General features: G+C 45.2%; 1 protein-coding gene across 2 annotated transcripts in view; it reads right to left on the bottom strand.

Annotated features, from left to right (window-relative positions):
- St3gal3 (ST3 beta-galactoside alpha-2,3-sialyltransferase 3) overlaps positions 1 to 12759 on the bottom strand; it is a 191333-nt gene that overhangs the window by 80812 nt on the left and 97762 nt on the right. For both annotated transcript variants that reach the window (XM_013017021.1, XM_013017022.1), the window contains one exon: positions 1240 to 1332. In XM_013017021.1, coding sequence (XP_012872475.1) covers positions 1240 to 1332 — 93 coding nt within the window. The remainder of the gene's footprint in view (positions 1 to 1239; positions 1333 to 12759) is intronic.

Genomic DNA, 12759 nt, shown 5'->3' with positions numbered 1-12759 from the left:
CTTCAGCTCAAGGCTAGTGCTCTACCACTTGAGCCATAGCGCCACTTCCGGCTTTTTTCTTTTTGCTTATGTGGTGCTGAGGAATCGAACCCAGGGCTTCGAGCATGCAAGGCACCCCAGCCCCATGAACAGCATTCCTTTGCAAGCACATTGTGTGCCTAATCTCGGCCTTCTAATGGTGGAAAGCAAGTCCTTCCTGTAGTGGGCATAGCCACCTTCAGCACTCTTCCTTCCAATGATCCAAGTGCTATATCCTAATACCCAAAGGGTCCTGGAGGGTCCTGAACAGCCTTCCTCATCCCCCTGGAGTCACAAGCTTCCATCACTTTCTGAAGGAAGCAAGTAATCCTGATATTTTCAAGGCATTCCAAGACAAGACAAAACAAGACAATTTAAAATCTTCAATCCCTTCCCACACCAAGGTTTCAGACAATAAAGAAGAGAGTCAACAGAGTAGAGCCTATCAGCAATATTTGGTTGGGCAGAGATTCCTTTGGCAAGTCTGACATCAAGGAAATCAGGACTTCCAGAATGCAAAATAGAAGAGTGGGAAGGGCTAAATTTGGACAGCCTCAGGAAGTAGTTCTTGCTCTTTGCTTGTTTGTTTTGTTTTTTTTTCATTTGTCTGTCATGGGGCTTGAACTCTGGGCCTGGGCGCCGTCCCTGCACTCTTCAGCTCATGGCAAGTGCTCTACCGCTTGCTACTTCCGGTTTTCTGGTGGTTTATTGGAGATAAGAGTCTCACTGACTTTCCTGCCTGGGCTGGCTTTGAACCGTGATCCTCAGATCTCAGCCTCCTGAGTAGCTAGGATTACAGACGTGAGCCTCTGGCACGTGGCTTTCTTTGCTTTATTCGGATATACCTCTTTAAAGCCTGTTAGTCTCAGCTTGTTTGATCATTAACACTAGGACTAAAGTGTGTCTCCACTTGACAGCCTTGCCTAGTAGTTCCAGATACTTAGCTTCTGTGGGGTGACCTACCTTCTGTCATTCTCCAAAACAAGCTGCCCTGTCAGGTGCAAGTCCAAGAAGCAGATGGATAGGCATGGTGAAGGCACTGAGTGGGACTAGGTGTAACTGCCAAAAGCAAAGTCCTTTCCAGGCACGTGTACATTTCTAGACACAAAAGGCATCACCTTGCTTCCTCAGAAAAATATGATATGCCGTAAGAGGCCAGGTTTCTGATTCTCGGGCTACAGACCAGACTGTGTAGGCAGCTGAGGAAGCAGAAGCACTTACCTGGGGAAGATGGCAGTCATCAGGGCTGAAGCATAGCCAGGTTTGCAAGCTCCCTCTGAAAAGTTTGCGTACTTGGTGGCTAACTCAGCAGGCCTGTGGGAAGAGAAGGAAGGTCACAACTTGCCAGGCACTGAGCAGCACGTGGGTTATTACTTCCTGAAGAGACTAAATTCTTGAAGAAAGCTTCATTCCCTACAGTTAGCACTTCAGACACTTTTCTACTCCAAGCCTTAGAGATGGAAAATTCCCCCAAATAAGGCCCCCTCAATGGAATTTGTAAAAGAAACACACAAGTTTCACATAGATTCTTTGCGATAAGCATGATTGATTCTGAGGAAATCATTACTGTTCACCCATGAAAAATGGCTCCTTCCTTTTGTTTTCTCTTCATGCAAAACAGCAGGTAGCCTCCTTCCCCTTTGTTCTCTCCCTGTACAAAACTGGGGGGAGGGGGCTCCCTAGAAGTCCCTGCCCATCACCTCTAACCACTAACCACTGGTCAGTGCACACCTAGAAGTTAGTGGGAGGTCCCTCAGAGCCTGGGGGCCTTCCTTATCTGCTATGGCCACACCTCCTTCTTACCCTTTCCTATATCATCTCCCTCTGCCATCAGTCAAGCTGCTACACTCTATAGTGCAGCCCAGCAGTTTGGCTCTTTCAAATAAATTCTTTTCTGCCTGAACTACGTGGTGGTCTCTTTTCAGCAACCTTTACATCTGGTGCCAAAACCCAGGACTGGAGAGTGTCAGGAGTTGCTGGATCCTCTCCATTTCTCCCCGCCCAGGTCCAATCCACCTCCTGGACTCCCCCTTAGGACCCAGACTGCTGAAAGAACCCGATATTGGATTTCCCATCTTTACCACTGCTGGCTGTGCATCCTCTACACTGTCATCTACCATACCGTCTCCCCTCTATGTCTGGTGAGTGATTCCCATCTGTGGGCCCTATGTTTGGGCAAATATGCCAACTGGGACATGCTATCCCAACAACAAGCAAAAATGCCAAATGGGAATCATCCCAAAAAGAAGAGACCTCCCCAACACCCTGGGAGTGTCCTGGTGATGAGAGGTCATAGCAAGGAGTAAATCATTCAGAGGCAGTTGGAAAAAACTATGCAAGTAAGAGGAGATGGACTCACTTTGTGCTTGCTTTTTCAAAACTAACCAGAGACCTAAGGTCAAAAGGAAATAGTTCATAAGCATGCCTATCTAATGTTCATACATGTCTTTCTTCTAACTAGACAGGAACTTACGTTCTTGCCTTTGCTACCTGCTATTTCTACTTATAGTAAGTCCTGGACTCAGGATAGTTTGCCTGGCACCTTCCTGGGTCTTCCATTCATACTTTATAGTCCAGACATCAATAGTCCAGTTACAGGCAATGATCCTACCCAATCCCTTAACACTCCAATCCAGTCCCAGCTTCTGACTGGTTATTCTTAACCAGCCCACCATGCTCTACCCTATCCTGCTGCCAGATGTTAGTCAATCAGCAGAAGTTAGGGATATGATCCACCAACTTCAGGACTACCTGGAAGGAAGGAGATAGGAGATAACCAAGACATTCAATGTTTTTCTTTTCCACCCTGAGTAGCTGCCCTTCCTTCTGCCATTTGTGAGCCCTCTGTTAATGTTTGGGTTTTTTTTCCCCCTTATTGTTCAGCCCCTGCCTCATAAAACTTCTTTCAGATTTCATCCAAAGATGAGTGTACGTGTTCACCACCGTTGCTGCTGCTTTCTCCTGGACGAGGTAACAGCAGATGGCCATCCGGAGTGCTGGAGTACAGAAATGCTTAGGCCTTGAAAGCCACAGCAACTGCGTTTTTCATGTGCCTGGCATGTCTCTTCATGTCTAGCTTCCCCTGTCTTTATTTTTATTTTTTTGTCAGTCATGGGGCTTGAACTCTGGGCCTGAGCGCTGTCCCTGAGCTCTTCAGCTCAAGGCTAGCACTCTACCACTTGAGCCACAGAGCCACTTCTGGTTTTCTGGTGGTTTATTGGAGATAAGTCTCATGGATTTTCCTGCCTGGGCTGGCTTTGAAGCACGATCCTCAGATCTCAGTCTCCTGAGTAGCTAGGATTATAGGTGTAAGCCACCAGCACCTGGCTGTCTTTATTCATTTTACCCCTCTATGACCCACCTAGTGGGAACCATTTACAGGGTCTGAATAGAGATGCATAAATGTGTGTTATTAGACTGATGTACCCCTGACTTTTAGTGAAGATATTCTCCTGTTCTCTGACTGAACTCAGTCCCTTTCCTGGGTCTTCACAACTAAATTCAGATGACAACTTCACTGGGAATAATTTCCTGGGCCACAGATTGGAATAAGTGCCTCTCTGCTTTTGTAGCCCCTGCCCCTCCATCCACACCACACACTCAAGCCCATCACTGACATAATGTGGGTAATTGTTGGTATCATGTTTCCCTGTAAATACTGTACTTTCTTGAGATCAAAGTCTGATTTCCACCCTATCTCCAGCACCTAGCACATAGACAGGCACCCAAGGACCTCCATAACTTTCTAAAAAGCAAAACGAACCTGACATTATCCCTGAACTCTTCATTGCAGACCAGGCAATCTCAGGAAGCTACAGGCAGAGACTGCAAACACTTCAGAAGATTGTATTCTAAACTTGACTTTGCTGCTATATGGCTATGACCAGGCCACCCCCACATCATTGGGTTTCAGTGTGGGACTGGAGTCGCCACCCTTCACTACAGCTCTGCTCCAAACAGTCTAGAAAAGACCAGGACATCTTCAGTGACTGGGCCCAGTGACCATGAGGGCTAAAGGCCCCACCTGCTGGGGCACCTGAGTGAGCCTGGCCTGCTGCCAGATCTGAGTCCCAACTTCTATCCCCACTCTTGGGTCCACTGCCAACTCTCTGGAGCCTAGCTGCTCAAATGAGCTGGGCTCAATGGCAAACTGGCCCTAAATGCAACTTTCTTCAGGGACTTGGGATGGGGGTCCGGGTGGATAAGTATCTGAACTGGGGAGCCAGAAATAATGATGCCATAACCTGTTAGGTGTTGTCTGATTCACTCCTGGTGTCCTAGTCCAGGGCCTCACATAAATAGCTGTTTATTGAATATAGACAAATTCATCTGTTTCCACAGTTGTTTCTTTTAGAAGTCAACAGTTTAGTCTTTGCTATCAAAGAAATCCAGAGTCTGAAATGCAAATGCTGAGTGACAAGCTGGGACTTTATTTGGTAGGCAAAAGAAAGTCAAAGATTCTAAGAGAAGAAAAACAATATTTTCTTATGTAAACAGCTGTATTTTAGAAATGAAATATAAACGCCAGTGCAATTACTGAGCTTACTGGAAGCTTTTGGACTAGGCAGTGACTAAAGCATTCTGGACAGCTTTCAGCGACTCCTCTCAACAACACTGTGAGTCTGGGTGCTGTGCATTATTAATCTGCACATGAAGCTCAGAAAGATGAAGCGCCCTGCCCAAGATCGAGCAGCTGGTAAGGACTAGGCACTGCAATTGCACCTACTTCTCTCTAACACCACGCAGGAGCTACTGTCATGAAACTACCAGCAACATGATCACAGAAGATGGCACAGAGCCCCGTGGCAGCATAGGAGTGGTGAATGTGGCCAGAGATGGGTAGGAAGGAGGCCATAAAGGCCTCACCCGTCTTTTTGAAAGTCTGTACACAAATGCTGTGGCAAAATGACCACCCACCCTCTTCTTGCCCAACTTGTATTATGAGTTCCTGTGGTCTTTCTGAATTCCCAAAAGTTTCCCAAAGAAGTTGGAAGATAGAGGTCAACTTCCCAGTTTAACACCGAGTGTTGTAGTACTAAATGTATACATAAACCTCTGGCCATATCTTTCTTCTCCCTAGTTTACACCCTCAGCTCTTAGAGGGTGTTCAAATGGCTGTGGGCATCCAATTTGGAGAGAACACTAAGCCAGCTGGAGGGAAAGCCAGAACCAAGGAGGGGAGGCAGAAGATAACCCTTCCCACAGCAATGCAAGGCAGTCAAAGATCAAGGATGATGATCACTAACCAACTATCATTTAGAAAGCAAGTCTGGGTACAGTGGGCCATGTCAATTATTACCAAATTAAAATGCCTTAGACATGGCCTCCTAACTGTCCCAGTGAGAGAAGAATAGGGGGAGTGTTGGGGGTTCTGAGTCACACAGCAGGCTGGGACCTCTAGGGCAGTCAGCGGTCAAAACCACCAGGATTAATGGTCGCCAACTCCCTCAGGCCAGAATTGTTAGTTTCTCTAAGGCACTCTCGCTCCAAATGCCAGGAGGCCCCACAGATGTCTGACGGGATCATTAGCCCTTGTTCTTCTCCCACTTTGCAGCTGGCCTTTCATTGTGGGAGAGTTAGCATTTCACCAGTAAGAGCGTCCATTGTGCTGTGAACGTGACTACCAAGCCCCTGGGGTGAAGAGTGTAAACCACATGTGCTCTACAGAGGAAATCCAGACAGCCAGACTGGAACCCAAAAGAAGGAACCTCACTTTCACTCCTCTGCTTTACTTAGGGCCAAGTTTGAAGAACTAGGCCAAGCAATGGGTTGTAAACAAAAGAATATAGGATCTGGAATGCGAAGTGGTGGAAAATCTGATTCTCAGCTTCCTTGTGTGCAATGGAAACGGCACAATTCTCAGGATGTGGTGACAGGCCTCTGAAGCACCACAGAGTGCTAAGGGAAAAGAGGAGATGGTAAAAGCAGGCAATCAGAATGGGAGGCTCTGAGTACCAGGTTCAAGGCTGAATTCGGCCTCAAAGGTGATTGTATTGACTGATGGTAGAGATACATAGGAGAGGTTAACATAAGGAAGTAAGGAGCAGCACCACAGGAGCCTGAAAGAACAGTGGGTGTGCGGGGAAAAATAATCAGGAATGTGTGATGACCCCCTTGCTAAAGAAGATGATGTTTCTAAATGAATACTAGGACCAGCTATATGACAGCAGGCCAGTAAGGTGTGTCCTGGGACTGACACTTGGTTTTGGTAATATGGAGGTCACTGCTGACCTCTCTGAAGCCATCTTACTGGAGCGTGGGGGTGCAACTCTGACTCCACTGGATTTCAGATTAAAGAGGAGAGAGGATCTGGAGTCATAGAACATAGGCTATTTTTAGGAACTTTTGCTATAAAGGGAGATAAGAGAAATGTAGCAATAGCTGGAGGGAAGAAACAGGGTAAAAATGATGGATTTTGAGGCTAGGAAAATAAACAGGAAGTGTGAAAGGGGAAAAGGGAGGAAAGAACTTTGAAGATTATTCTGAGGAAACTACAAATGAGTTGTAGGCATCTTGTAACTGACAGTCTAATTTCTAGAACCATTTCAGAGAGGACTGAACAAAGATCATCCCTGTACTATGGCCCCCTCCCTTTTTATGTGCTAATTTAGTGATGTAGAGTTCAAACCATTGGTCATGGAAAAAGAAGATTATGTATGTAACACTCAGCACATTGCCTGATAGAAATCAAACTTAATTTTCAAAGCTAACCAATATTACCATTCTGGGGGGACTTGTAGGAATGTGCAGAGGAGACCTTCAGCATAGACCTCATTGCTTCTCCAATACTGTCCTTCCTTGATAAAGATACATTTCTCTAATTACTTACTAGTTATTTCGTAACAGTGACATGACTTTGGAAATGGAAGATGCTTTGTTTAGCTTTAGTGATCTTATTCTGTTCATTAAACTTTCCCATTTCAATTTTCATCTGAAACAGCCTTTGTGTAAGAAATACTTAATACTGTCAAAGCTCTTCTCAAATTCCAAGAAGTAAACTATTCTCCTTAAGGATAACTCGTCTCCTGTGACTGCTGCCCTCTGACCCTGCTACTCCCTGTCTGCTGGCTCTTCTTGCACTGCCACCAGTGTCTTCCTCCATCCATTCCACTCTGGATATCACTGGTGCTCTGCTCTTTGTAGGTTTTCCCACAGCTTCTACCACAGCTTGTCCTCTCATTTTCAGAAAAGAGGACCTTCTTGGATTTTTGTAGTATTTCTTCACTCTGAGGTCTTGTCGTGGTCATTTCAGTATCTTCTATTGTACCAGGCCATGTTCCTATCTGATCAGGATGCTGGAGCTGATATTACTGCAGTTTAGCTTTGCCTCAGGCTGGTTACTTCCTTCATCTTCATTGAAAGGATGCTCTCCCAGCATTAGCCTGTTCTGCACAGACAACTCTCACAGACTCAAGAATTGGGCCTGCTCCAACTTGATTTTGTTTCCAACTTTCATTTCTTTAAAAATAGAAACAAAGGGCTGGGAAGGTGGCTCAGTGGTAGAGCGCTTGCCTTGCATGCATGAGGCCCTGGGTTCGATGCCTCAGTACCACATAAGCAGAAAAAAAAAAGCCGGAAGTGGCGCTGTGGCTCAAGTGGTAGAGTGCTAGCCTGGAACAGAAGAGCTGAGGGGCAGTGCCCAGGCCCAGAGTTCAGGCCCCAGGACTGACAAAACAAAAACAAAAGCATAACAAAACAAAACCAGAAGTGGCGCTGTGGCTCAAGTGGTAGAGTGCTAGCCTTGAGCTGAAGAGCTGAGGGACAGCACCTAAGCCCAGAGTTCAAGCCCCACCACCAACCAAAAAATAAAAATAAAAATACACCCTTTTTCTGGGTTTTAGTAAAAGAACAAGAGAATTAACATACTGAGAACAAACCAGGAGCCTGGCAATAGATCTAATAATCCAACCTAGTTTTACATAATCATGCAAAACAGTGCTGTGGGGGGTAGAAGAGTCCAAGAAGAGATACAGTTCAAAGATTGATGACTGTTCTACAACCACACTATTAAAATTTTAAATGATGAATTTACATAATCAGAAAACTATATAGCCTAGGTAACATTTGCATTTTTGGTCATCATCAACAAAGTAGTCACCACCTGTGAGAATTACTCAGACAATGCAGCATCCAGAGTACTGATGCCAACAGTTGAAATAAATGGTCCCTGGAAAACTAAAGAGATAAGATCTAGCTGGTTGCTGGTGGCTAAAACCTATAATCCGAGCTACTTAGGAGGCTGAGATCTGAGAATCAGGGTTCCAAACCAGCCTGGGCAGCAAAGTCTGTGATACTCTGATCTCCAATTAACCACTAAAAAACTGGAAGTGGAGTTGGGCTCAAGTGGCAGAGCACTAGCCTTGAGAACAACAAAACAAAAAACAACTCAAGGACAGCACCCAGGCCCTGAGTTCAAGTACCAGGACTGGCACCAGAAAAAAAAAAAAAGAGACCTATACTGTTATCTATAAAACCAGCCTCCAAAAGCCACAGTACTGTAATGGCAGCATTGCTATCTGTTTATTGTGGCAGGATATGACAACAAAAACAAACATAGTTCTTAAAACTACCCAAAAAGAGAGACTGGAGGTATAGCTTAGTTGGGAGCTCATTAGCCAGTGAGCAAAAGCATTAGGTACTGAGTTGAGTCCAGGTCTTAGACCAAAAATAAACAAACAAAAAAACTACACAAAAAGGGGTATCTAGATGCTTCAAAGAATCTTTGTGCTGACTGGAGGATAAACATATACTTAAAATACTTATCTTTGCTGGGTGCTAGTGGCTCATGCCTGTAATCCTAGCTACTCAGGAAGTTCAGATCTAAGGATCATGGTTCAAAATCAGCCCTAGCAGGAAAGTCCCTGAGACTCTGATTTCCAATTAACCACCAGAAAACCAGGAGTGGTGCTGTGTCTTAAGTAGTAGAGTGCTCACCTTGAGCTGAAGAGCTGAGGGACAGCGTCCAGGCCCAGAGTTCAAGCCCCACGACTGACCAAAAACCAAAACAAACTTATCTTTTCTCTACCTATTGTTCTAAATCTTCATCAACAAACCATTAGACTTTGTATGAGCTCAACTGCTTTATACTGGTAGAAGTCTTATAAAAATATTTTGCAAGACGCTCACCCTTAAAGAAGCTTTACTCTAAAGATAAGTCTATTATTTTCACTTTTGACAAGAAAAAGTTGACTTCAAAACCCATTCTTCACCGGGCGCTGGTGGCTCACGCCTGTAATCCTAGCTACTCAGGAGGCTGAGATCTGAGGATCGCGGTTCAAAGCCAGCCCGGGCAGGAGAGACCGTGAGACTCCTATCTCCAATAAACCACCAGAAAACCGGAAGTGGCGCTGTAGCTCAAGTGGTAGAGCGCTTGCCTTGAGCTGAAGAGCTGAGGGACAGCGCCCAGGCCCAGAGTTCAAGCCCCAGGGCCGACAAAAAAAAAAAAAAAGCCTAAGCCACCAGTGACAAGCAAATAGAAGGAAAAGGTTGCCATTTTTTGGAATAGGAAAGATTCTGGAAGGTGATTCTGGAGTTTGGTTCTGGGCATGTTAACTGTAAGAAGAATATAACTCAGGGTTGGGAAGGTGGCTCAGAGGTAGAGTGCTTGCCTTGCATGCATGAGGCCCTGGGTTCGATTCCTCAGCACCACATAAGCAGAAAAGCCAGAAGTGGCACTGTGGCTCAAGTGGTAGAGTGCTAGCCTTGAGCTGAAGAGCTGAGGGACAGTGCCCAGACCCAGAGTTCAAGCCCAGGACTGGCAAAAAAAAAAAAGAAAAAGAAAAGAAAAAGAATATAACACATTCAATTGAAGGAAACAACTAGCTACTGAGTTTGGAGAGCTGGATTTGATATAATTTGGAGGTCAACAGCAATGTAGAATCATGAGACTGGATGATATCCTCTTGGTGATTGGTGTGAGGAAGAGATAACATCAAGTTCCTAGTATGGCACTGATAGATAATACTTCTCCCCTTGTGGCATAGGAACTTGGAATTAGATGTTCATTTCAAACTGTATTTTATTTTTTTGAGAAAGTGTCTTGTTATGTAGCCCATACTGGCCTCAAATTCATAATTCTCCTGCCACAGCTTCCTGAGTTGCTGGGATTACAGATCTTTGCCACTAGACTCTGCTTCCTTCAGCTGTATTTTAGACTTCCCCATATTTATAGGCATTTTACAACTGGTCTGGTTTTTATAGTGCTCCAGGGATTAAAAGCTGTTTTCAGATGGAATTCCCTATGAAATTATAGACCGAGTATTGAAGTCTCCATGGTCTTGCACATCTGGTAACTATAAAATATCCCACGACCATTACCTGATCTATGTACATACCCTAATAATAACAATAAAATTATATTAAATAAGGCTCACAATAGCTCAGGAACCACATACTTGAACACCAGGATCTGGTTCCTTCAAAGGATCTAGATTCCTGCAAACTCCCCTAAACTAATGGGCACATTCCTGGTACATGGTGGTGTTTTTCTCCTGAGACTGAGATTTCCTTAGGATTCTGCATGGAATGCTTTGCTCTTAGAAGGGGAAAGAGCCTATCAGTGCGTCCTACCCTGACTCTCCACTTAAATCTGCAGGATCTTCAACAACAGTCCCATAGCAGATTTTTCAGAGAGCCTGGAGTCTCTTGAAGGGTCAGATTTGAACCTTTGGCTGTACATTAAGTAGCCCAACCCTAGAGATAGACAGGATCAATTCCAGGCAACCTTGAGGCCAGCAGTACCCACAGACTTACCAGGCTCTCATCCTGGTTATTTCTGTCCACCTCAACTATTTTCTCATCCTCGAGTCATTGCTCTCTGCTACACTCCCTCTGCTCCTCACTTTAACTCTCCTTTTTGTTCTATGAGATCTTGCTCCTTTGTAACAACAGCCTCTTCAGTGAATGTTCTTTCTATCTTCTGCTCTCAAAGAAACCCAAGGCTCCTCTGAAAACATCATGTCTAACTTCTTCTGCAATGCAACTTCATCTAGCCTCATGCACCCGGGAACACCTATCATCTTCTTCATATACCTTTTATGTGTTCAAACAACCAATAGGCCATCCTAATTTTTAAAAAATCTGTTGCTTATGTTATCCAGGAATACTAAGCTTTACCCCTCCCCTTGATGTTCTCATCACCCCTCACACACACCCATTCACTAAGATTTTAGTTCACAAGATGTCCTCTCCAATAAATCTTATGAGGCTGTCCATATAGATTAGAATTTTCACTTTTGTCCCATTTACAAAGTATACAGTGGGTTCATCTTAAGAAATATTAAATGAATAAGTCAAGAAATAAAATTGAGGATATGGAGCAAGTGGTTAGTTGAGTTCAGGTCTCATTTCTGGGCTATAATGATAAAGTTACAGGCTAGGTTGAATCTTATTCTTGGGCTACTAATCTTATCCCCACTTTAGTATGAAAATAAGATTTAAGAGTTAAATGATAGTCAAGAATACAGCTAATAAGATTTGACTACCATCATTACCCATTTTGTGTGTGCACACATATATGCGCAAGTGTACACGCTCTAGTCCTGGGGTTTGAACTAAGGGCGTGCGTACTGTCCCTGAGCTTTTATGTTCATGGCTAGCACTCTATACTTGAGCACAGCTCCATTCTGGCTTTGTGGTAGTTAAGTCTCATAGGCTTTCTAGCTCAGGCTGGCTTCAAACCACGATCTTCAGTTCTCAGCCTCCTGAGTAGCTAGGATAACAGGGGTGAACCACTGGTACCTGGTTCATAGACCCCCCTCCCTTCTGGTGCCACACCTAGGGCTTGAACTCAGGGCTGGGGTGCTGTCCCTGAGCTTTTTGTGCTCAAGGCTAGTGTTCTACCACTTGAGTCACAGCATCTCTTTCAATTTTTTCTGAAGTAGTTTATGGACTGAATTTTCCTGCTTGCATTTTGAACTGTGATCCATAGATCTGTCTCCTGAGTAGCTAGGATTACAGGAGCCACTGGTACCCCAGGAACAGCCCAATTTTTATTTTATTTTATTTTTTTGGGTCCGGTCGTGGGGCCTGAACTCTGGGCCTGGGCGCTGTCCCTCAGCTCTTCAGCTCAAGGCTAGTGTGTCGCAACCGCCTCGACCAGCAAGGGAGACGCGACACCAAACTCTTCTCTCTGCAGTTTATTCAGGACCTTTGAGCAATCTTCTGACCCCCACCCCGGGGAGAATTCCCCACAGCCTTAAGTACCCGCTGGGTAGCCAACCCTGATACGCCATGTAGGAACCACCAATAGGTTCAGGTGCGCGGAAGCAAGCCAGATTCTTTGCCTTAGCCATATAAGGAGTTGTTTACCACAGAGAGCACTCGCCATCCGGAAGGCGGAGGGCAGAAGCCAGCGCCATCTTCCAGGTGCGGCCTCTCGCAGCTCTCTACAGTTCCCCACTTTTTGTTTAAAGAACACAGATGAGAACAGAGGTCTGATCCCTGTTGTGCAATGCAAGGACTGCATACAAGCCATCTTCCAGGTGCAGCCTCTTGCAGCTCTCTATACTAGTGCTCTACCACTTGAGCCACAGTGCCACTTCCAGCTTTTTTCTTTTTGCTTATGGGGTGCTGAGGAATCGAACCCAGGGCCTCAGGCATGCAAGGCAAGCGCTCTACTACTGAGCCACCTTCCCAGCCCCTATTTATTTATTTTTTGGTCAGTTGTGGGGCCTAAATTCTGGCTGGGTGCTGTCCCTCATCTCTTCAGCTCAAGGCTAGCACTCTATCACTTGAGCCACA

This window comes from Dipodomys ordii, unplaced genomic scaffold, assembly GCF_000151885.1.
Source record: "Dipodomys ordii isolate 6190 unplaced genomic scaffold, Dord_2.0 Scaffold33, whole genome shotgun sequence".
Taxonomy (NCBI): Eukaryota; Metazoa; Chordata; class Mammalia; order Rodentia; family Heteromyidae; genus Dipodomys; species Dipodomys ordii.
This window is presented reverse-complemented; position numbering and strand designations above follow the sequence as displayed.